We start from the raw sequence: 27,888 nt of genomic DNA on the forward strand, positions 1-27,888 counted from the left end.
CTCTCACAGTTTTAAAAAGAGTGATGCCCGTCATGACCTTAAGCTTGCAATATGCATTATATCTGGTAAAGTGTTGCATGCATTTTGTAGTTGTGTCGCTGGCACCGTTGGATATTGCAATCACATCTTAGCTTTAATGCTAAAACTTTGCAAGTATACTTTGTATGACTGTAAGTCGACGAAGGATCTTTGTAAAGATAAAGATGAGACTGTAGGTCTAGTTTGTAATTGAGAACTACAAGAATGGCACAGAAAAGGAGGATGCTCTAACATTTCTCCACAGCCCATCTCCAATGTGATAGTAAATAAAACTAAATGTGAAACTAGTTCTACTAAAACTTCTAAAGATGGAGGAGTGAAGTCACTTCTTTATGAAGCAAGGATAAGTGCAGTATATTATGAAGAAAAAATTGAACAATTTTAGCAAGATTTAAGTAAAATTTATGCAAACATGGGACTATCTCAAATGGCATCAGATACTAGACAACACAACATGGTGGACACCAAATTTGGTAAATGCCCAATACGTTCCTTTGGATCCTATCAGCCAAATTACTGAATCTAATTTTTCAGCCAAAGCTGACTTGAGTTCAGTGCCACGTACGATTGAAGCACTCAATTGAGAACAATTTCCAAGGTTTCCCCACATTGAAGAGGAACATACGAATATTTCAGATACACTTTCCACTGAAGAACAACAATTTATCACATCTCTTACAAAGGATGAAAATGAAATCAATGACATTGAAGTTAACACCAGGGCCCAGGCTGATTGTGAGGAATGGAACAAACAGCTATGTCATCGTTTTACTACATCTAAATTTCATCTGATCAGCCACAGAAAAAGAAACCACAATACATTGGCAGAAACATTGATGCATCCAAAGAAGTTTTCCAACAGAGCTGTAGAGCATGGAAGAAATTTTGAGCCAGTCCCATCCAGCATTAATGGAGTATCAAAAATACATAAAAATGCTAGAACCCCAGTTAAAGTTTTCCGTCTGGATTTGTAATTTGGAAATCTCACCCTATTCTTGGTGCCAGTCCTGATGCAAAAGTTACTGGTCCTGGCTGTTTACAAACTTTTGGTCTAGCTGAAGTGAAATGCCCTTTTAAGGTAGCTAATGTAGCTCCAATTGATGCTTGCTCTGATCCAAAGTTTTGTATGGAAAAAACAGGCAGATACCTGGCAACTAAAGAAAAACCATGAATACTATGCACAAGTACAAGGGTAGATGGATGTTACAGGCTGTAGATGGTGCGATTTTATACTCTACACAAGAAAAGGCATATATACAAAGAGTGGCTTTTGATGCAGATTTTTGAAACAAATTAAGACAGGAACTCACATCATTATTTTAATAACTTTATTAAGTATGCTATTGAAGAAGTATCTACAAACAACAACAGTGAAGTAAATGAAAATACGTCTAATGAGTGAGTAGTTTTTAACATTAACCAGCAATTTGTGACTTTTAAATCTTTACACTGAGTTGTATATAACTAGATTATAACTATATGGTTACATAATAGCAGAAATATTGTACCAAATAATGATGTAAATGAATTAAATTTGAAACAACTGGTTGCAGTTATTTATAATAAGTATTTTATTATCATTATTAAATTCATAAATTGTAACAATGTATAAAATAATTTTGTTATATTAGAAACTGTAATTATTCCTTTTAAAATGTAATTTTAAGGTGCTTCAATGACTTATTTTGTTAAACTGAAATGACGTTGGGTTGTATATTGCACAGAAATGCACAAACAGCCCACAGTTGATTTGCCAGGCCAATCTGATGAAGAGGGACAACACCATCCCATATGTGAAAGTTCTTAATCTTGTTAATTGCCCGCTTAATGTGGATGCGAAGACTGGCAATTTCTTGTGTTGCCACAACATATTCTGCAGCCATCTGGTCTGAACCACCAAGAAATGGAGGCAGTTTCACATGCACACCTAGAGGTAACATTAGGTCATTAATGGTAAATCCTTTATCGGCCATAACAAGATCTTTGTCATCAAATGGCAAGTCCAGAAAGCCACTGTGAACAACAATTTCTCTGTCAGATATTGAGCCAGTGTAAAGCTCACTCACAAAAACCATTGCACTGCCTGGTGAAATGCCAATTAAACCTTTCAGTGTTGGGTGATTTTTGTAATTGCTAAATAGTTCCCCCTTTAAGCTGTAAACTGCTTGGCATTTGGCATCGTACCTCAGTGCAGTCAATAATAACCCTTGTTGCCGAGTATTTTGCTTTAGAAGCTTCTAGCATGGTGTTGTCAATTACTGTTCTTGAGGGCCATTATTAATCTGAGCAAATTTAAGGTACATAAAATTGACCCAGGATATAACAATTCGGCTTACCGTTGATAATGAAATATGGAACAGATTACTCAGGTGCTCTTCAGCAAAGCCTTGTCTAGCACGACACATCACTAAGAAAAACTCATCAATTGCCTTAAGAGCTCTTGGTCGTCCTTTTTCTGATTTACTGTAGTGTTCGTTGTCGTAAATATCAAGTAAAGGTTCCTCGGTATTTAAAGATGTCCAGTACCTAATGTTTCGACCATATTCGCCACGATCAAGGAAGTCAAATACTGTTTTAAATACCTCAAAGTCAGGAAATCTGGTGTAAAAGCTGATCAACGATGACTTGGAACGAAATCTATCAACATTGAATAATTTAGCTTTCACTGCATTAGTCTGTTTTTTAAGTTTATCAATCTCGGCTTTCAAACCAGCAATCTCTTTTTCCATTATTTCAATTAAATCGTTATGTTCTGTTTGAGATTCTTTGTCTTCGAATACTTTGTCTTCAGTCCGAGTAGTATTTTCTACGACCGAAGTCTTGTCCGTTTGAGTTGATATTTCTTGGTATGGTGGCTGTTCAATCGATTCCAAATCATCTTCATTCTCGCTAACAGCCTCTGAGATATCGTCAAAACCTGTTGCTACTAAATGTCTGAATGGCGGGGGCTATCGTTTACGAGGAGACGTGCGCCACAAAAATACTGAAGGAACGACTCCAGGTTTGAGATTTATTTTAATTCCACCCAGCGATCTCTGAAAGTCCTCCGTTTTAAAATGCCTCGAGCATACCTTAGTGGATTTACTTATCTGAAAGCTTTTCCCTTCATCTCTCCTGATTGCATGACTCCATTGTTTTCGTAGAGATTTATCAGTAGGGAAAATAAAATAATTTTTTTACCCTCTTCAAGATAGCCTTTTCTTGGTGCAGCCGGGAACACAGCAGTACGTAGGCATTGTTTCGACGAAAAAAATTTGTCATGAAACAATCACCATTTTCCAATCAATCGAAATCTTGAGTTGTTCACACTGTGATTCAGTTTTTCAGCGTGGATTTTTTCAAATTCAAAGCGTTATGAAGGATGTACTAATAAAACTTCCAAACTTTGACAAGTTGAGCGCGCTACACATGAAAGATATTTGTTTTTATCAGGCCTTTGATGCCTCGTTTCGATCCACTCGTTACCAGTTTTCAAACTCCGGTCGCACTGTGCCGCCATTTTTTTAAGCCGTGTACGGACAGTATCACTAACAACCATGATGAGAAAATCCTTAACAACAACACTACACAGAAAAACAGAATGATGCAACTGTAGAAAAAAAGACCCATGCCCACTAGATAACAACTGCCTCGCCACCAGCATAATCTACAAAGCCAACGTGGCCACAAACAAAGACAACATAGGAAAGAACGATATTAGAATAACAGAAGTAACATTTAAACACCATCATTCTACAACGAAAAATATGTTAACCCCTACAAACTAGCATCAAAACCCCTACAAACTAGCATCTGGAAACTCAAGGACAACAAGGAAAACTACAAGGGAAGCTGGTCTATTATCTTTTCAGCAAGCATCTACAACAACATTTCCAGACAATACAACCTTTGCCAAACTGAAAAACTCCACTTTATTAAACCCAACAAAGCAAGTGGACTGCATTACTTTCCAAATGCTGCCACAAGAACAAATACTTCCTAATGATCATCCATCTCAGCCTGCAAAAGATTCACTAATTCACCTATCACTGTATATATTTAAAGTGAGGTATACTCTTCATTAAAATCTATGGCAAGCGGGACAGGACAAAAGTATAGTGAAAAGAAGTTTACATGACGAGTTACAAATATCATTGTACGAGTTTAAAATTTCACTGGACGAGTTACAGTTTTACTGGATGAGATACAGTTTTTGTACTTCCAGAAAAAAGATTGCTGTACCAGAAAAACTTTTTATACACGAGAAAAAAATTATAATGCGAGAAAAATTCTGATGGACTAGAAAAACTTTACTGGACGAGAATATCGATTGATTATCGATTAGTTTCGAAACATGGTCAGCGGTATTGATACTTTGTCATGCACATTAACAATCATTGTTAACATGGCGGATCAGAATATTGCTGATGTACAGTCGTTATTAAAGACTGTCCAAGATCTTTCTGAAAGACTTATTCCTCGTAATCAAGCCATTAATAATGAAGTATCAAGGATCTTCAACAGAAGCGGTACAAGGAACGTAAACACAACGAGTACACCATCAACAAGTTCAACAGTTCAGACTAGCAACAACGCCGTTCAGTTTTCATGATTCCGGCGCCTTCAAAACAGTCGAAGAATTGGTCAAAGTTTGACATCTAGGCGCCAGAATCGTCCAGCAAACACACCGTTTCTCTGTGATGTGACTCTTCTTAGTGGCCTCCATGATTCTATCATCCCAAGACAAAGCTCTAAACTGTTCTAACGGAACGTGGCCACGTGATCACAGCTATCTGTTTTCACAAGGGGACGTCAGAAATAGAAGTCGGTACTACTATACATGAGCCCTTTGGAGATCTATTTCCTTCTTTGGTAGATATTGAGATCCTGCACTCAGTTCACCTTTCTCTGGTAAAACCTGTCCTAGGTCGCGGTAATCAAGGTCTTGATGGCACAATTATCCATAGATTATTTAAATCCAAGAACAAGCCCATTTATGTCAGACCAAGTGAAGTCCTTATTCCCGAAATTGCACAGGTATGGTATTTATACATTCAAAATAAGTAAAATTATTTGTCATGTATTGTTCATTTGGGATTGACCCATGGGCAAAAGGTGTCTACCTTGCATGCCTTAAATACCTTAAAAAACTTAAATAATTGGCCTTTGCTATTGCAATCATACTTTAATCAACTGGATCTGCATATGCTGGTTTTATGCTTTAAATTCCACCCTATCTCTTGATAAACACTGAGAAACATGGTTTTCTGGCACACATACAATGTAAAGCCATCTTTCAAATAATAAAAACTCTGAAAATAATAATAAAATCATGAAAGGTATTCAGACGATGGACATTTGTCTGTTATTTGGCTCAATAGTTATATTATTTATTACCCATACTGTATCTTCTTGATAGGACCAAGAAGAGGACAACAAAGAAAAGATCAAAGCTAAGATTGATCTCTCAAATGATAAAGGTAAGTCAGGTAAATGTCTCTAAGAACATTGCACCATCTACATCTGTAAATCACCTTTAAATCTGTAGATGAGAAATCAATGAATTTTTGCGGGCTTGACTCTCTGTATAGTTAGGTATTATGCGGATCAATCACAGAGGACATGAAAGTTGAATATTTATTATTTATTTTCCTTGTGATTGGGTCATTTATGTGTTTCACCTGCATAAAACCTAATTAAACAGAGAGTCAACTCTGTTTGGTCAATTTGCAGGCCAAGCCTGCAAAAAGTCATTGATTTCTCATTTACAGATTTAAATGGTGATTTACAGATTTAGATGGTGCAATGTTCCTTAGTATGAGCATCATTTATCTTTCCTAAATTGACACTAGTATTTTAACATAAACTAGATGAGGAAGATGATGATGTCTTCCTTAACTCGCCCATCCAAGTCTCTTCAAGCAGTCATGCAGGTAATCAAAATAGTACTTATTAAAGTGACAATTTGGCAAAATTTGTCGGCCAATCATCCAGGTGTATATATACACTATCTGATGTTCTTTCGAGATTTGCTTTGAAGACTTGTATCAAAGAGCCCTTCTCAGGACTACATCTACCCAGATGATCTACTTAACGATATTGTTACTTTGACATATATTTTTGTATACAGTTTACACCTTTCTACATACTGAAAAAATAGTAGTGGAAATAATCTGATGAGTTTACAGTGAAAAAAAACTATATATATAACATACATAACTGCTATATTTAAACAGAGATTGTTGTCATGGTTATTTATAGTGCTTTGAGAATGTATATGAGCAAAAAAATAACCATAGTTTTAAAACCAAAATGTGTACCTTTTGGTTTGGGTATGCACCCTTCTGTGCCTTTTCTAGGTACAGGCTTGCTCTGGGGCCTGCTCCCTCCCTTTGCTCATGAACTACTTTTTATGTAATAACCAAAACAATTTATATTTTTTATGAAAGGTTATGGTCAAGGTAGTCAACAAGCCAGTCAGACCACTCAAGCCACTAGTCAACCAACAGCTCTGACCACCCAAGCCACTAGTCAACAAACAGCTCAGACAACCCAAGCAACTAGTCAACCAACAGCTCAGAACACCCAAGCCACTAATCAACCAACAGCTCAGAACACCCAAGCCACTAATCAACAAACACCTCAGACCATCCAAGAGACCAGTCAGCCTGCTGCAGGGTCAAGTGAAACTGCAGCTTTTCAAATTGATGAAAATGACATTCCTCACTATGACAATGAGGTGTCTTTCGTTAAGTTAGCTGTTATTTTCCGCAAAAACATCAGAAAAGATATCATTGAATTATTCTCACAGCCTGATATTTTGATGTGCCACCTTGATCTTGTTGTCTATGATGAACGTGGCAAAGTGGAAAAAGGCAAAGCGAAGGGAGTTCTGTTAGATGTATTCACAGCATTTTGGCAGGAATGTTTTATGGGTTATGCTGTTGGAAGTACTGAGAAAATTCCTTATGTTAGACATGACCTACAAAAGCCCCAGTGGGAGTCAATAGCAAGAGTTCTTGTATATGGCTATTTGCATTGTAAATATTTTCCACTCTCCTTGAATAGGCGTTCCTGTCGAAGCCTATCCCAAAGTCGATAAGAACGTGACGAGGGATAGGCTTCGACAGGAACGCCTATTCATGGTTTTATTCGATTAGCTTTGTTTTCGCCGTCTCGATAGCAATTATCGCGCCGTTCACTGATTAACTATTGAGATTCGCTTGCATGCACAAGGTCAACTTGGCTAGATAACCTTCACCTTCACAAGCGACAACCTCCGTCGAAAACACCACAATTATTCAGCGAATCGCTAAAATTCGATACGTTCCACCTTCGTTAATTCACATGTTAGCAAATTAGAAGTTCCTTCCTTGTGAAATGGAAAACAACGATGTCAACAAACGCGAGTCGCGACCCTCCACACTGTTAAATTCCGAAGATGTCAGGCGGGAGAAAGCGTTATCCCTGCAGTGCTCTCGTGCTGGTCACCTTGGCTCTCTTACTAAAGTTCAGAACGAAATTGAAACATTGTTACAGGACGAAGACCCGTCGAATGTGACCTTAGTAAAGGAAAGGTTCGACCATTACGAAACGCTGTGGAAGAACTTCGTTTTGTCACACAATAAATTTATGGATGTCGCTGAACCAGGCGAAAGAACGGAAAATGCTGAACGTTTCGACATTTTAGCTGAGCAAAGGACAAGCCTTTCTACAAGTGTTGAAAACTTTATTTGCAACGCAGCAACCAAGTTCAATGAGTGGGTAATGGAGGATTTGCAGAAACCGACTGGTTTAAGGCATCAGGGACTCGCGAGCTCACGTAGTCACCGATCATCGCGACGCTCAAGCAGCACTTACAGCTCGAAAGCACAAGCCCTCAGATTAGAGGCGGAAAAGGCTCAACTGGCTCTTGCGTTTGTGGAACAAGAGAGACAACGGAGAATTGAAGAAGAAATGAGGATGTTAGAGCTGAAAAGAAAACAACGTGAACTTGCCCGGATGCGAGAAGCCGAGGAAGAGGAACTAAAGGCCATCATTAGGCTGGAATCCCTAAAGACCGAGGCAGACCTCAAGCTCGCCGAAGCAAGAAAGGCAGCTGCCATTACGGACTTAGAAGCCAAACTTACGGAAGAAATGGAAGGGGGAGTTTCAGACAACGAGTCATCTTTAGTGGAGTCAACATCTTTCGAGCGTGCGCCACCCTTGTCTGGCAGCATTCTTAATCCTCCGTTGGTTTCTGTCACGCATTCTGTACCACCAGTGACACCCGATGTATCGGCCATGCCTGCACACCTCCCTGGTGTTTCATCCACAACCTTGGCGAGTGATCTGAGTCCACTGGTATTAAGTGGCCATGCTTCTTTCGTGCAGCCCAATCCGTCTACATCCGTAGTGCAGAGTTCATTGATGTCAGCTTCCACCAAAGTTTCAATCATGCCCTTGAATAAACCCGAGACCAGTGTTCCGTCCACAGCCGCTGTCAGCGGTCTCAGCCCACCTGTGATGAACAATCTCACTCCGCCGACACTGCTCTATCAGCCTCCACCCATTACCAAACTACCAGTGACGACTGTGAACACCTCTCAGAGTGGTGCTTCATCTGTTACTGTTAGTGGTCCGAGCGTGCCCGTGACAAGCAGCCTTTCTCCTTGGGCAACGCCCTTTCAGCCTCCATTGGGCACCTCAGGTGTGAATGCAACGCCCATGCCTTCTGTTCAGGGAGAAGTTCTTGCCATGGTTGCTACAGCCATGAAAGAGATTTCAACCACTCAACAAAAGCTTGCATACAACCAAAACCTCCCACCTATTCAGTTTCAGAAATTTGGTGGCATCCCTGCAGAGTTTCCCTTGTTTAAGCAACGCTTTGAGCGCATAGTGATGTCACGAGAAGATATGGATGATAGCAGCAAAATGACTCGCCTAGTGCAGTTCTTAGATGGGGACGCCAAACAGGCAGTAGCAGGCCTTGAGACATCCAAAGATGGACTCCATCAAGCACTGCAAATCCTCGAACAACGGTATGGACGATCGTGTGTGATTGTTAACTCTGTCATCAACAGTCTGGTAAAGGGTCCTCCTATATCTGTCAGCGACAAGATCAACCTTCGGAAATTTGCTGATACTGCCACAAGAGCCCTTGCAACGCTAACGTCCATGAACTGTCTGTCGCAAGTCAACCAAGGTAACATTGTTTACATGACAGAACGGCTACCAAAGCCACTTCAGGACAAGTTTGCCACACTGGCCTGTGACTTGGAAACAAAGGGCCAACATTTCCCAACTCTGACGGATTTTGTTGGTTTTGTGAACAAGCATGCAAACATTGCTAACCACCCAGTCAGTGGCAAACCCCAGCAGTTCAACTACAATAACAACTCCAAGAACAAACGGCTGCCACCAAATGAGAAAATGGACACTCCTAAATACACAATGAATATCAACGATGGTGGGAGGCCGCCACCTAAGACGCCTCCAAAGAGAGGCAGAGACAAAACAAATAGCTGTCGCCACTGTGGTCAAGCACATCCACTCTACCGATGTGAAGCATTTAAGGCGAAGACGCCAAAGGAAAGGATGTCCTTCGTTACTACGAAGAGGCTGTGCCCTAACTGCCTCAAGGGTACCGAACACTCAACAGATACCTGCCCCAGCAGGTTCAGATGTCGAGTTGAAGGATGTGGTGCCTTCCACCACTCGCTCCTTCATCAAACACAGGCTCAGCAGACACCTGGAAATTCTACTTCGGAGGACCAAGCTTCAGGAGTCAATGCCACAACCTCAACGCCTGTCCGCGCCACTGCAGGGTCAGGGGATTCAGAAACAGTCCTCTTACAGGTCGTACCGGTGCGAGTAATTGGCAGTAATGGGTTGGCTGTTACCACTTACGCAATGCTAGACTCCGGATCTGAAGTCACTCTCGTGGACCCATCATTGGTCAGCTCCCTAGGACTCCGTGGCCGACCTGACCATTTACTCCTCTCAACTGTGAGCAGTTGCAATGAGCTTCAAAGGGGAGAAAGGGTTAATCTTGCAGTTGAGTCTCTCATTGACAAACAGCCACAACAGCTTCAGCTTAAGGAAGTGTGGTCTGGGAAAGAGCTCAACATCCCGTTGCGCCACCAGCGCATAGCCATAAGCAAAGAAAGATGGCCGCATCTTCAAGATGTTCCTTTTCCGGAAGTTGAAAGGCAGAAGATCTCACTCATCATAGGGACAAATATTCCTGAAGTGTTTGTTCTCCTGGAGGTTCGTCATGGAGGACCAAATGACCCCATCGCGATCCGTTCGTGCCTTGGCTTTGCTGTCCTCGGTAGATCAGGTGAAAGAACGACACAACAGTGCCACAATGTTTACCACATCCATACCTCTGCCAATGACATTTCCCTCCACCATCAAGTTGAACTCTTCTGGGAGTCGGAGTCTCTTGGCACTACCAAACCTTACAAGTCCATGTCAGTTGAAGACAGGTATGCCGAACGGGTTATTAACAGCACGATTTCAAAGTCAAATGACCATTACTGCATGGGACTCCTTTGGAGACGTGATCCACCTGACCTTCCCTTCAACCGCGCAATGGCTGAAATACGTCTCCGTCACCTGGGGCGACGCCTTGAGAAGGATGAAGTCCTGCATGAGAAGTACCGTTCAGTTATCGATGGTTACATTGCCAAAGGCCATGCTCGTAAGCTCACTAAAGAACATGCTGAACAAAGAAGTAACAAGACCTGGTACCTTCCCCACCATCCTGTTACTAGCCCCAACAAACCAGGCAAGATCCGTGTAGTGTTCGACGCAGCGGCAAAGTTTCAAGGCACTTCGTTGAATGATGAACTCCTACAAGGTCCAGATTATATCAACAGCCTAGCAGGTGTTCTTATGCGGTTTCGACAGGAGGAGGTTGTTCTCATTGCAGACATAGAACAGATGTTCCACCAAGTTCGGGTACCTGCTGAAGACTGCGATGCCCTTCGGTTCCTGTGGTGGACTGGAAATCTCAGTGATGAACCCGAGGAGTACCAGATGCAGGTCCACATATTTGGTGCCACATCCTCCCCTTGTTGCTCCAATAAAGCTTTGCGACAAACTGCTGACGATAATGAGGACAAGTATGGCAGCGAAGTTGCAGAAACCGTCCGTCGTAACTTTTATGTCGACGACCTCCTTAAGTCTATTCAGACAACTGATCAAGCAATCACCCTTGCCTTTAAATTGGTTGCCATGCTGAAAGAGGGCGGCTTTCACCTGACCAAGTTTTTGAGCAACAGAAGAGAGGTTCTGTCTGCGCTTCCTTCCCAAGAAAGAGCCAATCCAACTCTTAACCTTGAGTTGGACAGATTACCAATCAATCGTACCTTGGGTCTTCACTGGGATGCTGAGAGGGACGTATTCTGCTTCAAGACAGTGACTTCCACCAAACCTGCCACGAAGCGTGGAATTCTCTCCACCATAAGCTCGCTGTTCGACCCTCTCGGATTCCTGTCACCATTTGTGCTCCCAGTCAAAGTGCTTATTCAAGATCTCTGGAAAGAGAAGGTTGGATGGGACGAAGAAATCCAAGAACACCATTTGAAAGTTTGGCGACGCTGGACACATTCTCTTCCACAGCTTGAGGAGATCCAGTTACCTCGCTGCTACAGGAACTTAAGTATGCCGAGCAATTGCACAGTTCAACTCCACATGTTCAGCGATGCAAGTGAGTATGCCTACTCAACCTCTGCATACTTAAGACTGAGTGACAACCATGGTGACCAAACACACTGCTCCTTTGTCTTCGGTAAATGCCGTAATGCACCCCTCAGGAGACCAACCATCCCACGCCTCGAGCTCATGGCGAGCCTGATGGCAGTCCGAACCAGCAACCTCATTAGGGCTGAGCTTGATTTTCCCATCGACTGCATTGTTTTCTGGACCGACTCACTAACAGTGCTCCAGTATATCAAGAACAAAACGAGAAGATTCCATCGCTTCGTTGCCACCAGATTAGAGGAAATCCATGAGCATACTACACCCGATCAGTGGCATCATGTCCCAGAAACCCTGAATCCAGCGGATGATGGATCTCGAGGCATGCCTATAGAAGCCCTTCACCCTGGATGCCGCTGGTGGACTGGACCCAAATTCTTATGGCAAACAGAGGAACATTGGCCTCACCGCAAAGTGGGTGACATCCTGGAGAATGACAAGGAAGTAATCACTCCGAGAACCAATCAGAGTATAACAGCTACAGCTGTTTCCTCCTTGGATGAATTGTTGAGGAAGTTTTCCTCATGGCCTAAGCTGGTCAGGACTGTGGCATTGATCATGCGTTTTCTTCAATTTGTCAGGTCCAAATGCAGTGTACCAGCCATATCTAACCATGGCGGGATCAGATTAACAGAGATGCTCACCGCTTCAAAGGCCATCATAAAAAGGGTCCAACGGCAGTATTTCCAAGGAGAGCTGGAAGCCTTGGAGTCTGGTAAACCTGTGAAGAAAGACAGTAAGTTAAGTACACTTAGTCCAATCCTCGTCAATGGTACAATATGCGTTGGAGGCCGGCTACGACATGCACCAGTAGCCTTTCAAGCCATCCATCCATTGGTGATCCCAAGCGAGCATCCCATTGCTACACTGCTTGTTCGACATCACCATGAGATCTTTGGACATGCAGGTCGGGAACATGTGCTATCTACACTGCGTCAGAAATTCTGGATTCTCAACGCCCGCGCATTGACCCGACGTATACTACGCTCCTGCATAGCCTGCCGCAAACGACATGAAGGTGTCATGAAACAGATGATGGGAGACCTACCGAAGCCCAGACTCACACCTCATGAGCCACCCTTTACCTACACGGGGGTGGACTTCTTCGGTCCCTTCCACGTCAAGAGGGGTCGTAGCTCTGAGAAAGTTTATGGATGCATCTTCGTCTGTCTCACCTGCAGGGCTATCCACATTGAGGATGTTGGATCCTTAGAGTCAGACGCCTTCATCCAAGCCCTGCGACGCTTTATTAACATTCGTGGGGCCGTCAAGGAAGTCTGGAGTGACAATGGTACCAATTTCACTGGTGGTGAAAAGGAAATTAGAGATGCCATTCAAGACCTGGACCACAACATCATTCAGAGATCCCTGCATGAGAAAGATGTCGAATGGCATTGCCAACCATTGACAAAGTGGCATTTCCACCCCCCAACCGCCAGCCATATGTCCGGGGTGTGGGAGCGACTCATCAGGAGTGTCCGTGGTACCATGAAGGCCATCCTAGGTCACCCTCATGCCTTCATTACCAGGGAGACCCTCAGAACTGTCTTTGCTGAGACAGTCGGAATACTCAACAGTCGGCCTTTATGCCCAAGCAGCGACGACCCTGATGACTGCGAACCCATTACTCCCAGTCATCTCCTACAACAACGAAAAGGGATGTCTTTGCCGCCAGGAGATTTCCAAGACAGAGACCTGTATTCCCGCAGGCAATGGCGAAGGGGCCAAATTCTCTCAAACCACTTCTGGGTTAGATGGCTGCGTGAATACTTACCCCTGCTTCAGGAGCGCAAGAAGTGGATTCTCAAACGGCGCAACTTGGCTGTCAACGACCTGGTCCTTGTTGTAACAGAGAATACCCCTCGTGGTCACTGGTTGCTAGGTCGAGTTACAAAGGTGTTTCCTGGCAAGGATGGCCTGGTTCGTACAGCCGAGATCAAGACCAAGAATTCGACGCTGCTGCGTCCAATCTCAAAGTTGTGTCTTCTGGAGGAGTCAAATTAGCAACGAACATTTAGTGTCTGCCTTTTTTAACGCTGAGCTTTTTACGAACTGTTAGGATCCGAGTAGCCTTGTTGAACGTGCTCTTAAGTTTAGCTAGTTCAAAGGGGGGAGCATGTTGAGGCCTATGCTCAACGCCCTCATTTGGACAGCGGTTTCTCACCCGACATCCGGGCATACAAAAAAAAAAACACGGCTCCTTTTTTCCACGTGCATGTGCTCGAGCTATTTTGTATCTTTCGAAGCTGTTTAATTTTACCTTGTCCGCCTCCGGATCCTTTACCAAACGTCGATAATCGGTAGGCTTTGTTGTTTTATCTTGGCGTTCTTATTTTTTGGATTTCTTGTTAGTTATTTTAGCCGGTTGTCGGTATGTTGGTAACTTTCGTAACCTTAGCAGCATTGTGATTTAGCCGTTAACTGATTGTTTTCAGAATAAAACGGGGATTTCTACAAAGATTCTGTCCCTCGTCACGTTCTTATCGACTTTGGGATAGGCTTCGACAGGAACGCCTATTCACTCCTTGTCCAAGTTATTTGTGATGTCATGCCTGTTTGGAGCACAAGCTATTGACCCACAGGATTTGCTGCAGTCTTTCAGAGATTTCATTACACATGAAGACCGTGAAGTATTGAATATGTGCTTGAGTGAAGAGTTTGATCCAAATGATGAAGATGCTCTAAAATTCCTCAGTTCCTTCAAATGTTTCAGGGTTCCCACCAAAGAAACCATCCACAAAATTGTTCAGGGGCTGTCTCATCAAGAGCTTATACAAAAGCCAAGGTACATTCTTGATTGTTGGTCACCAATAGTAGCACATCTAAAGTCAGATCCCAGCTTCAAGTCCAAAGAAGGGATCAAGGAATCATATGATGCCAAGCAACCAACTCCAAAGAAGGTAATCAAGTTGTTCAAGGCTGAACCATCAAGCGAGCAAGAGCACCACAGTTTTGATCACCTCAAGAGATTTGTCAAATCACTTGAGGGGAAATCTCTGTAAAGGTTTCTTCACTTCTGTACAGGAAGTGATGTAATCACATGTCAATCTATTGAGGTCCAGTTTTCTCGTGATGATGGATTTGCCAGGCGTCCAGTTGTCCATACCTGTGGACCCATGTTGCAATTACCATGCACCTACAAGTCATATCCTGAACTTGCAGAAGAGTTTACAAAGGTGATGAAAGAAGGAGCTGCATGGTCTTTTGATTTGGTTTAGGACACTATGGTTGTTTACATTTGTTATAAAATTATTAGATTCATGATTTTGATACAGATATAGGACACTGCTTTATAAATTCATTATATAGATTCATGAATTTGATTTTTTTTTTTTTTTTAGATTTTAATGTTAGGATTTAAACAGGGGAGCCACTGCCATTTTAACCTTCGTAGTTTATTTTAAATAGATCTTTCTTTCTAGTCCAATTGTTTCTCTCAGCATTCAACAAATGATCCATTAGAATAGCCACAATTTAAACACTAAATGTACAGTTTTTGAAATGACTTTGAACTGGCCAAATTCTTTTTCTGTTGTTATGTGATATTTAAAAATTGGTTTTAGACAATAATTTTATTGAAATAATAGTGCAAAAATTGTAGAACTGAGATTTGAAGAGTAAATTCTGGCTTCTTGTAGATTGGGGTGAGTAAAATCACTTTGAAACTTAGGTTTAAATACAATATTATGGTATATTTACAAGGATTTCAAACCATAACAATGGTCATGAATGGAACTGGTCAGTTTAATAATTATAAAATGAAGTGTAATAGAGATTCATAGAGACTCTTGTTCTTTGGCCATCGAAGTTTGATAAGAAAAAAAACACAGAAAGCGGTTATAAACATGGTGAAGGAATGCATTTTATTAGAAACAGACTTGACGTTTGGTATGTCACAACATACATTTTCAAAAGTAACCATTAAAAGATGAAAAGCTATCTATATTCAAAACAAAAATAGCAAGCAATCTGGGTAAAACTAAAAATAGTAATGACACGTTAATAAAGTGACAACATCTCACTGGTGAGGTTAGCATTCAAAGCTGGGTTCAATTCTTGCATAAACAAGGTTTCCTTATTTTTACAATGTTAGTCGGTTTTCCCCAACGTGAGGATTTCAAAATTATCCCATTTAATATTATGACCAGTAGTCATACCATGATTGGCAATAGCTGATGTGTGCTTATGTTTGGAAAATGCTTTAAAATGTTAAGTTTTTCTATCCATCAGTCGTCGCTTTGTTTTGCCAATGTAGAAATCACTGCAGTCCCAACAACTTGCTTTGTAAACAACCCTTGACCTTTGGGAACGAATTAGGCGGTCTTTGTAGGGGAAGAAGGATGTTATCCGCCGACTGTTAACAAAAATAACCTTGAGATTAAAGATAGAATAAAACTTATAAACACAAGATTTAAGGCGTTTTGCTATCTGTTTGCTCTCTAGACCTAAATAAGGTAACAAAATGATTACATCCTTCTTTGGAATGGTAGAGATTTGGATGTTAGGCTTGTTTCTGTTTTTCTTTATAACATTGTTAATGTGAAAATTGTTATAAAGATTGTTCAACTTTTGTGTGCCAAGGACTGCAACACACTAAATGTTATAGCTATTTTTAAAAAATTGTATACATAGTTAATATTAAATGACATTTTTGAACATTTTATGTGATTTTTCATTTTTTGTGAGAAATTGTTAATATTTGTTACATATCATTGTAAGCGTTTTTGTTTTGTTGATGTTGCATATGATTATGGATTGATTATGAACACATGTAGTTCATCACACTGATGATTATGAGTGATTTTAATGATGATCTTAATCTAAATAAAAACGTAAGTGCTATTGTATTTGCTTTATTCTTTTTATTTACAAGTCATGTTGGAGTTATTTTGTCTTGTCTGCTGCTCTTTAGCAACATAATCAGTTTTTGTTTATAAATGTGATCAAAGAACTGTAAACATTAATTTTTAAATGAACCACAAGAAATGTTGACACACCTAAGCATTTAATCCTTATATATTTTCAATAATGACAAAGCAACTGCAAAAATGTCATAACAGAAAACAATGTAAATACTATTAACCTACATCTATCTTTGGGGCAGCCTACAATGCAAATTGTATCACATTTTAAGATTCACCTTGAACACCATTATGAAATCTCATTGGAGAGTTTCCAGAATTTGCAGGACAGACAAAAAGTGATTTATCCCAGAGTTTCCATCATCAGATAATGGATCAACATTTTCCTTCAACTGTTGATTTTCACTCTCAGTTAGCTCCAGTTCTAGCTCTGGAACAACAACATTGTTGTCAGTGATTATATCTGGAATTGGACCATCTTGGTCTATGCCATAGGATTCTTTGTCAAGAACTTCACAGGATCAGATGTTTGTAACAGTGACATACTCCATAAGGCTAGTGGTGAGTGATGACCAGTTGTACTCATCCCATGATAATTCCACTGGCTGTGAAATTCATTTAGTGATGCATTAATTCTTGGAAGATGTACATAATGTAATGCATATAAATGTACTTCACTTAGAGAATCAAGTATTTCATTATTTTCCATAAACTCATAAAGATCTTTGTAAAATGCAAAACAAACTCGGTTGACCTCTGCCCACAAACGTTCTATTCTCTGATTGTGAACACTGCGTCCAGCAATGAAACTCCCCCTGTCTGATCCTCGATTATTTATCATATACCTGGCCACGTCAATGCTTTCCATTCCATGATCTCCACGGACATGCAGGGGAAGCCCATATTCATTAACACCTTTCTCAAAAAGGCCTAATGCGGTGGGTTGCTTTGTTATTGTTACAACAGGTAAGGTATATAACAGCTCTACTAAAACCATCAATACAGCCATGTTTGACAAATCTCCAGGAAATCAATTTGTGATTAGAATCTACATGCCACAAATAATTTGATCCAGGAACATTATACGTTCGCCTAACCAATGAGTACCTCCTTCGAACCTCCCTTCTAAGGCCATCTCATCGTTTTAAGCACTCTCTAACTCTTGCCCTTTGAACCTTTATTCCTTTCCCTTGAAGACTTCCTTTAACATAACATTCACCATTATATGGTGTTAAACTTAGAATTTGCCCAATCTCTTTGAAAAGATCTTCATGTTATCTCCGTATAGCCATCTGTTAAACCCAGCTCTACCCTCCTTCGATAAAGAGTCTTTGAAGAAAAACCCAAAAAGTTTCCTATGCTACTCAAGCTCATGCCAGTCTCACGAAGCTGCTCCATAATATCTATCGATATTTGAAAGGAAGGTCTATCACCTACATCTTTGTTGACTGAGGAAGTTTTTCCAGCGCTCCCTCTACTTACCCATGTACTTAAAGAGCAAACCGAACGTTGTTTCTTTTAATTCTGCTCTTAAAGCCAAATCTGACATTTTGGATAAAATAACATTTGATGGTTTACAGGGAATAAACAGACATTGTGAATTACATATATTAATGCTATTTTTATTATTATTTTCCTTTATTTATTTATTTTAATGCTACAGTAAATTGACTGTTGATTATCTTACTGGTATTATAGTTTTTTTTTTCTTACTCATTGTAAATAATTCTTAACTTTGTTAACATTAATATTTAAATTGTTGTAGATATATTTAAATTTGTAGGTCCCCATAAGCTTCTTAGCTGCCTTCTTGTACTGACCTACATGACAAATAAAGTATGTATGTATGTATGTATCAACTGTGCTAATTACCTCATTGATTTTAGATAAAGTCACGAGGCACTCGATCAAATCACTAACAAGGCCAATAGGAGGAAGAGAAGCTTCGGCGAAAGTAGAACAAGGGATAGCTAGCATCATTCGCACAATATCATCTAATTCTTTTCTGCACCTATCCAGTACGAATAAGTCTCCATTATCGTACGAAGAGGAAATTTTCCCAATTAAGAGATTAAGTTGAGCCAATAATTCTTTAAAATTATCGCTGGAAAACATTTCCCCACTCACTGTCGCGTTTAAATCCACCCTCTTGTGTTTTAAAATTAATACCACTGACTTGTGTTTTAAAAATAATACCGCTGACCATGTTTCGAAACTAATCGATATTCTCGTCCAGTTAAGTTTTTCTTGTCCATCAAAATTTTTCTCGCATTATAATTTTTTTCTCGTGCATAAAAAAGTTTTTTTAGTACAGCAGTCTTTTTTCTGGAAGTACAAAAACTGTATCTCATCCAGTGAAACTGTAACTCGTCCAGTGAAATTTTAAACTCGTACTATGATATTTGTAACTCGTCATGTAAACTTCTTTTCACTATACTTTTGTCCTGTCCGGCTTGCCATAAAAATCTATCTGATAATGTGTGAGCATGAAACTCAGAGTCACAGAAAAGTTGTCTCATTGATTAGTTTAATCTTCAGTTATATCATGCATTGTGCACTCTACCACAAGGATTAACTATAACCAATATTTAAATTTTTTTATCTACTTTTTCATGTACTGAACATTGCATTCACCAAACTAAATCAAAGATATTTATAAAATTAATTATAATACTCAATAATTAAACCTAACTTTGACGTTAAACTGGTCTAGATATTTTTAGAAAACCTACATCATTCAAACTGAAATGTGCAGTGATTTTGTCTATACTGAAATATAGCTTCCAAATCACCAATAATTTCAAGTTTGTCTCTACTTTGTAGATTTACCAACAAGTAAAAGTTGACATTCTAGGGAGAATTTGCAAAGAGGATTCAAGAGATGCACAAGAAAAACACAATCTAGGGCCTACATGTATCAACTTGGGAGAAATTCACAAAGCCCTTAGAGTCTTTTCAATTGCAGATACTCGCGAATGTTGACTCCTCCTTAGCCTCTGCTACAAACTCAAACCACTACATGTGGTTTGTGGTTTTGGACGTAGTTCCTATTTGAAGAAACAATCTTCAAGGCAATCATGTTCAAATTTGTATTTCAGTGGCAATTTGAAAATGGCAATGAGTTAATTTACTGGTGAGAAGGTTTCAAAAAGTGTGCTACATGATGGGTAAGGCAAAGATTTTGACAATGAAAGTAAGGAAGACATTTCAGAGACAAACTGGGGCCCTACGAGTGATTGATTGAAGTCCAAAATTTAGCCAATTTTTATTTTGACCTGTTGCCTTCAGACAATATTTTGATATTTGATAGTAAGACAACCCAAGAAGTTCCATGATTATTCAGTGTGATCTGATCCCACCAAACACAAGCCAGGACCCCAATCACAAGAGACAAAATGGAGGTCTTTGTAAACATTCTCACTCTGACGAAAGTAAAGTCTCTAAGATTTAGAATGTACTAGAGAGAAGATTCCCTGCTACACAAGGCTGGCAATCGATTTTTATACCTTTAGTTGAAACTGATGAATACCATAAACTGTATTAACCCTTTCACTGGCAAATGTACAAATTCATCTGACCCTATCCATATTACAAATCTCAGGACCCCCACATAGTATTGTTTTGAGTTCATAGATTATTATGGTTTATCCAGTCACGTTTCTTCATTTGAAGCCATATTTCTCCCTGTTTACAGCCAACTTTGATCACTTTTTACGCAAAAGAAAAAAATTGCACATGCAATACTATCCTTTTAAAAATGGTATCTGCATGGATTCCAGTCATGGAGGCATGGCAGAGTCTGTTAGGGGACAATCCTAACAAGGTTTTATCCAGTTTTTCTGATGAAAGTGAGCAGGAGATTTCAGACCATCACATAAGCAAATTGAGCAGTGAAGAAATCATGGAAGAGGATGGTATTTCTTCAGACTCTGATGATTCTCACTCTGAAGTGTACAGCAGCAGTATGTTTTCTGTTTGCTTATTTGCCTATGAACGCTCTTTTTTTACATTTTTAAGTCTGTTCTTCACATTTCGAGTTTTTGGCTTCCTCCTTTTATAGGTCAACTTACATGCGGCTGAAATTTGCTTCTTTCTTCGCTGTGTAGATTAAAATTCTGCACATGATCGAAGCCCTGTTCACCACCCTGGTGCCCTGAGACGTAATCTGAGAGATAGTGTGTATGGCTATGGAAGAGGCAAAGGAAGAGGACCTGGAAGAGATTCATGGAAGAGTTCACATAAAGTTAAACCTCAAGACCCCCCAGTTGCTCTGTCTAAAAATAATTCTGTACCAGCAGGCAGGCAATTTACAGAACCATCACCTGGTCCTACATGACGATATCCGTTTGACTGTAAAGAAGGAAAAACATAAGAGATAGTGGACTCCTGTCAAACAGGAGGAAACGAAGGCATTCATTGGCATTATGATTAACATGGGCATTACAAAGTTGCCACGAATGCACATGTATTGGAACACAGACAACCTCCTCCATCAGAAAAGTGTCAGCTCCATCATGACCCAGACATGGTTTTTGCAAATATGGAGGTAGTTTCACCTAGCTAACAATGCTAGAGCTCTCCCCAAGGAGGATCCTAGCTTTGACAAAATTCATCATGTCAGGCAATTTTTTAATTACATTTTGAGAAATACTCCAAGACTGCAGAGGCTTGACCGCGAGGTTTCAAGCAACGAGACCATGGTTCCTCACAAAGGACAACTATTGTTCAAGCAGTACATAAAGAACAAGCCTGTGATGTGGGGAATCAAACTGTGGGTGCTTTGTGAAGCCTAGTCAGGCTATGTCGTTAATTTTCAAGTCAACCTTGGGAAAGAAGACAGGTAAGTGGAGAAGCACTTAGCTCAAAGTGCAGAGAAACACCTAATTATTCCAATAGAAAACATGTTCCATCACTTGTACATGGACAATTTTTGTGATCCCCACCTCTTTTTAGAGCTTGAGGGGAAACAAGCTCTTGGTTGAAGTACTCTCAGAGCTAACCGCAAGGGTTTTCCCCAAAACATTGTGCTAACCTGTGCCACGGAGAGGAGAATGGACTGTGGAGACTACATCCGGAGGTGCCATGGAAACTTGGTTGCCATGGATTGGTATGATCATGTTCTGTGTATTTGATCTCCACAATCCATGCTTGATGAGCCAACCACAGTTCAGCATCATTCAATTGGTGGAGCTTAACAACCAATTCCCTGTCCCTCAGCACAATATGCCTACCAGGGGATTTTTGAGCAGAGTTGACTTGGCTGATTAAATTCAGCAGAGCTTTTCCATGATATGGAAATAAAGGAAAGCCTGGAAAAGTTCTTTTATCACGGGCTTGAGGTGTGTCTGCTAAACACCTCTACTACTTTGAAGAAAGTAAAGCAGACACCTCAAGGTTTCCTTTCGTTTAGAATTGCCATTGTACACCATTTGCTAGAGGACAAGTGGTTTCATGTTTAACCTGACCATCCACCTTCCCGGCCTCCTACTGAAATGGATGCCAGGAGACTTAAACAGGTAGTACCATCAAATATCTGTTGAAGAGGACAAGAGAGACTTTGTCATTTGTACTGAGGTAGTTTCTGTTGAAAAACTGAGCAGAAACTTTAAGTACAAGACAGACACAGTATGCATCACCTGTGACTGCAAGCCCCTTTGTGTGTGCTCTAAGAGAAATTGCTGGAAAAAGTGGCACTCACTGGTAGAGTACAGGCACTAGACATGCACCATCTCTTTTGAAGCGAAAAAGACCCTATTAAGACATGTGAACTGTATCTTTTATAGTACATCAAGTATTTCATACTGCTTTTTCCCTGTGCTAACACTCCTAAAGGTCTATAGATTGTAATTTTTTATATGAACATAATCATTTTAACTATATTGTCTATGGTTCTTTGTGTCCTTTATGGTTACTTTTTAGTGATTTGAAGTGAAGCTGGCTAGTTGTTACTCAAGTATAGTTCTGCAATATCATATCCTCTATAATTTTTCAAAATTGCTAAGCCACATCCTGACGAACAGCAAAAGGCATACCTTTGCTTGCAATGACCATAACTTGACAGAATAAAAAATGTTTGGTTCCTGAAATAATATACTTTTTCATTATACAAAAGTTATGCAGACAAGTATGTTAATGCCTTGTCTTAGTAGACCAGGAAAAAACAACAAACTCTTCAATACATTTTGTTATGCTTGTCTTTTCTTGCCCCAAATTATGTGCACAAGGACCAGTATGATTAAAATGATCCATAGTTTATCTGGGTTGAACTTAAAATATGATGAGCTGTGGCCTGATTTGTCGGCTTGTCTTAGAAAAACATTGAGTCCCCAGGAACCTGCCAGCGAAAGGGTTAAGTTTAATAGCAACAGCAACCAACAACACCACTATTGATGTCTTCTTCTATTCATAATATTTTATATTTTATAATATTTATAATATTTTTTTGGATTGTAACTGGTGATGACATCCAGACAGGTGTTTCGGTGCTGGCAAATCTTGGCATCATGTCTTCTACTTTTGAGCCTTACTGTGAGAAAGAAAGCTTTTAAACAATCAAGCAATATATCTGGAACATTATTAAAACAACTAGGGTATGCACAGAAGAACGATTGCAGAGATATTATTGGATTTTTCCAAGAAGAAGTAGATAGAAGAGAAGTAGGCCATTTTGGCCATCTTCGATACTCAAGAAGAGGTCTGGGCCGAGGACCAGATCAGTTCGTAAAAAAGAAATTTGTGTCAAGAATTTGCTACTACCAGGCAAGCTCTTGCTGTGCCACATTCCAACTTGTTACCAGTGAATATCTTCGTATAATTTATCTAATGAGGCGTCCCCGAATCCTGGCCCTGCTCAGTGTCCTTGCTCAGTTTGTGCTCAAGCAATTACTACAAGTCATTGAGCCATACAATGTGATGACTGCAAAAAATGGTGCCCCATTGGACCAAAATGTGGAAATGTTCCTCCAAGGATTTACTACAAGTTAATAAATAAAGAGCATTTCAACTGGATCTGCCCTGTTTGTAAGGAATAACATCTAAGATATGATCATGAGAGAACAGGAGACTTGCACTCCAATGGACCTAGCCCTGATGCTGGAACTAGACCACAATCTCAGGGCACCAGTCAACATTGGAATCAAGATGAAACCCCAGCTGACGAGCAAGTCCATTCAAATCTCTTAATGGAACTTGGTAATGCAGCTCACAAGGACCTTAAAATTGCCCACCTTAATGTAGCCGGACTGCTAAATAAAATATCAGAAATTTGATTGTTGCTTTCAGTTGTAAAATTTGATATTCTTGCTGTCACAGAGACCCACTTGACTGAGGATGTTACATCTGGAGAGATTGCAGTTAAAGACTATAACATTTCTAGAAAAGGTAGCCTAGGAAATCTGGTGAAAGAGCATCAGGTGGCACCTTGATTTACTTCTCAGAGAATTTAAGTGCATGCAAGCGGGACAACTTGAAAGTCAGCACAGAACTAGAAACATGTTGGGTGGATATAACAATGAACTCCGAAAAGTTACTCATAGGCAGCTTATACCGACCACCAGGTACAAATGTAAGTTTCTATGATAAGCTGATAACACTGATGGAACCTATTTGGATCAAACGAAACAACTTTATGCTTTTGAGAGACTTTAATATAGATCTACTTCCCAAAGGACACAACATAGAGGATTCAGAGAGCCTCCCTACAGATTTCGTAGGCTACTTAATATGTTCAATATGAAAAATGTCGTCAAGAAACCCACTAGGATTTCTGACAATTAGAAGACCTTGATTGATCTAATAATTACTTTAGATGCATCAAAGATAAAATATAGTGGAAGTTATGACTCGGTTGTTCAGATCACCATTTGGCATATGCAGTTACAAACTTGATAAAGGAGAGACCAAAACTAAAGTTAAAGACCATAAGAAACTACAAATCAGTAGACTTAAACTCAGAAGATTTTGAATGTGCCCCCTGGCAAATAGATAGGTTATTTGATGATGTAGATTACACAGTTTGGGCATGGGAATGTAGGTATAAAGACATAGTTGAAAGTCATATCACTACCAGGAAAGCAAAGATCCGGTCAGAAAGCGCTCCATGGATGAATAGTACCATACGTAACGAGCTTAATGGAAGATATAAACTGTTGTTGAAAGCCGAAAAAACTCCTAAGGGATCAGCTGAGTGGTCAAATTACAGAAAAGCCAGAAATAGATGTATCAACTTATTGAGAACTGCTGAATCCAACCACTGGCAGTCTAGATTCAATGAGGCAAAGTCTAGCAAAGAATTTTAGCAAGTTGTACAGTTAATGAAAGGCAAATTATGTAAAGCAGCAAAAATAGGACCTATTCAAGGAAAAAATGGGGAAATAATATCTGAGGACAAAACGAAAGCTAATACCCTTAACGAATACTTTTCAAACATAGGAAAAAATCTTTCCCAGGCCATTATACCACCTAACCCAGCACCAGAAATTCAACATGTCTACAGAATTACCTCTACCCTGTCTAATATAAAATTAGAATAGGAACTACTTGTTAAAAGCTTTAAAGAACATGTTAGAGAAGATAGGGCATGTGGGCCCAATAACATTCTTGGAAAAGAACTAAAGATGATAGATAATGATAATGATAATGACGATAACGTTTATTCAAACCTCTTGCAAAGAATGCTGAATTACAGGTTTATAAATTATATTAACAAGAATTATGGGAGAAAAGGGGGAACTGTACAAAATGCATTAAACTACATACAAGTAAAAACAGCTTGTACATAATAATGATAATAATACTAAAATGATAAAAATTATAGAAAAACGAGTATGATTAAATTAGCAGGTACACGACTGTCACAAAGTTCTTAAAACGATCGGTGGACTTTTTTGGAGTGATAGTGAGTACGATTTGTTCTTAGATTGTAGCGGTCTGAAGATTTACAAACGTCGGCATACATTGCAGTATAAAGGGGGTTGTCATTATGAATACAACTTATAAAGGATTCACAGGCAGCACTATGGCGTGCATCAAGGGTTTCAATACCGGCTAGCATTAGGGTATCTGAGTACGAATGACCTGGCCAAATAATGGCGAGAGCACACCTCTGCACTGACTCTAAGGTCCTAGATAAGTAGGATGGTAAATTGGCAAATGCAGTAGAGGCATACTCAAGTATGGAACGTATTAGGCAGCAATAGATGTAGACAATATCTTCCGCTGGGACAGAACTTCTCCTGAGCTGCCTTAAAGCCTTAGGTGAAATAGCAACAGAAGGACTTTATAACATTGTAGAAAAAAGTATTACATCTTGTAAATATCCAACCCAGTGGAAAACTGCACGTGTTTGATGTTCCCAGAAGAAAGGAAGCTTATTTGAATGTGGCAATTATTGCCCTATCTCTTTACTTAGCATACCTAGTAAACTACTAGAGAGTATGGTCTGTAAACAAATTGATAACCATCTAAATGACAACCTGATAAGTAACAGACAGTGGGGCTTTAGAAGAGGAAGATCCACAGAACAGCTAATGCTGAATATAACAGAATAATAGAAACAAGCCTTGGACAATGGAAAAGTAGCAGGTGTAATTTTTGTTGACTTCCAGAAAGCATTTGACAGTATCTGGCATAAACTTTCAATGAAATATCTCCATGTATGCGGATGATCACCAGATTTTTGTATATTAATACTTAGTTATTTATTATTTTATCTAAATTATCTTGTTTTGTCCTTACTTAGTGGTTTTATTACTGCTATTTTATAATTGACACATGAATAAAAGTTCATCATGAAACTACATAAAAGTGGAATCTTGGGTAACTTACATGAATGGATCATGAATCATTTATAAGATCTAAAACAGTACACCACAATAAATGGAGAGGCTTCTTGAAAGCAAGCAGATTAAATATGGTGTCCCCCCAGGCTCCCTACTGGGACCAAAAGTTTATGGTGTACATGCCAATGACCTGCCAGACTCATCAGTTTATGCAAGTATAGAGATATTTGCAGATGACTCAATAGCTTATTGTGTTGGGAACTCGGTAGATGAAGTCACCCTGGTCCTTCAAGAAATAATGAATGACATGAACAACTAGTCCAAGAGTAATTCATTAACAATACACCCAGGAAAGACAGAGCTGATGGTGAAAAGATCTGGATTTATTCTAAATCAACCTGCTTAGGAATGGAGGTGGACAATCAACTCAAATGTTCTGCTCATATCAAAACGACTTGCAAGATATTTAACCAAAAGTTGAAACAACTTAAGCAGATGAAGAGTTTGAGCCCACAAGTTTTAGACGCTATTTACTTTAAGCATAGCAGGTCCACATCAGCTTTATGGTGCCTTTTATTCATGACCTGCTTTAACAAATAAACCATGTATGTATGTATGTAGGTATATGTATGTAGATATGTATTTGGATTTTTCTGCACGTAAATATTTGTTATTCTCTTTTTAATATTTTTTTACAATTTAATTATGTATTTATTCCCTTGCATGTAGTTTTATTTCCATGAAATAATTGTGTCAAGCCTTCCACAACATTTGCTGCCACCTTATATAACAGCTTTACTGAAGAATATACCAGTGTTTGAAACACCAGAGTATGAACCAAAGGGAACATTGCACGGTGAAGTGCAGTGAATACTTTTAAAACAGAACTGAGATCATCACAAAGTAGAGTTAGGAAGTAAGATTTAGTTTCTAAAAATCGACTTTACTAGCGATCGTTCCACCAATAACAACATGTGCTCATCAAAATCAGGCGTATCTCTAACTAAAAGCTATGCAGTATGGTACCTCTAAAAATCCTGGGTCCATCTTGACACAAAGAAACGTCAATTCCACGTCTTCTACAGCCTTAGCAAATAAATTTCGTGCCATATTTACCTCCTGGCTTTCCAATTTCACCATGTTGATTTGTAGAATCGCTAACCTGGCCTTCTTTTTGAACCGCGCGGAAACCAACCTCGTTCCCAGGGTTCTCTCTCTTCCTCCCTGGTCTCCCGTACAAATTGGCTGTTCGAATATGATGCCAAACTGACAAATAGTGAAAGATCATTATTAATAGGCTAGATTGAGACTCCTGGACTGAAACAATAGTTAGAGTGCGTGTAGAAATTTAAAATACATGTAATGTAATGGAAAAAGAGATAAGGCAAACAAATCTGTCAATTTTATTTCCAGCGTTTTGAACATGTTAGAGTGTCCCTTACCGGTTTGGTATTCAATTGTTGCAGAGTACACGACTTTCTGAC

General features: G+C 39.7%; 1 protein-coding gene and 1 long non-coding RNA gene across 5 annotated transcripts; one reads left to right on the top strand and one right to left on the bottom strand.

Annotated features, from left to right (window-relative positions):
- Positions 1-1,211: 1,211 nt before the first annotated feature.
- On the bottom strand, positions 1,212-27,555 carry LOC111324060 (uncharacterized). 4 transcript variants are annotated; one of them, XR_015989065.1, is made up of 2 exons: positions 27,431-27,555; positions 1,212-1,966 (listed from the first exon to the last, which is right to left on the bottom strand). XR_015989065.1 is itself a non-coding variant. In XM_088726009.1 (2 exons), exons 1-2 carry the CDS (start codon positions 2,766-2,768, stop codon positions 1,955-1,957), a joined length of 405 nt encoding a protein of 134 aa, XP_088582135.1. In that variant the 5' UTR covers positions 2,769-4,869; the 3' UTR covers positions 1,212-1,954. The 4 variants fall into 4 exon arrangements, 3 of the variants coding, with proteins under 3 accessions (XP_088582135.1, XP_088582137.1, XP_088582136.1); XM_088726009.1 differs by lacking the exon at positions 27,431-27,555 and adding an exon at positions 2,376-4,869; XM_088726011.1 differs by lacking the exon at positions 1,212-1,966 and adding an exon at positions 15,608-16,117.
- On the top strand, positions 4,916-6,576 carry LOC148729352 (uncharacterized). The gene is made up of 3 exons (XR_015989067.1): positions 4,916-5,055; positions 5,438-5,498; positions 6,468-6,576. It is a non-coding gene; the product is annotated as an uncharacterized LOC148729352 (long non-coding RNA).
- Positions 27,556-27,888: the final 333 nt, after the last annotated feature.

The sequence above is a fragment of the Stylophora pistillata genome, chromosome 6 (assembly GCF_964205215.1).
Source record: "Stylophora pistillata chromosome 6, jaStyPist1.2, whole genome shotgun sequence".
In the NCBI taxonomy this organism is placed as follows: Eukaryota; Metazoa; Cnidaria; class Anthozoa; order Scleractinia; family Pocilloporidae; genus Stylophora; species Stylophora pistillata.

What these genes read in the sequence shown, in the direction of transcription:
- LOC111324060 (XM_088726009.1), bottom strand. Translation starts at nt 2,768, where the DNA reads ATGGAAAAAGAGATTGCTGGTTTGAAAGCCGAGATTGATAAACTTAAA.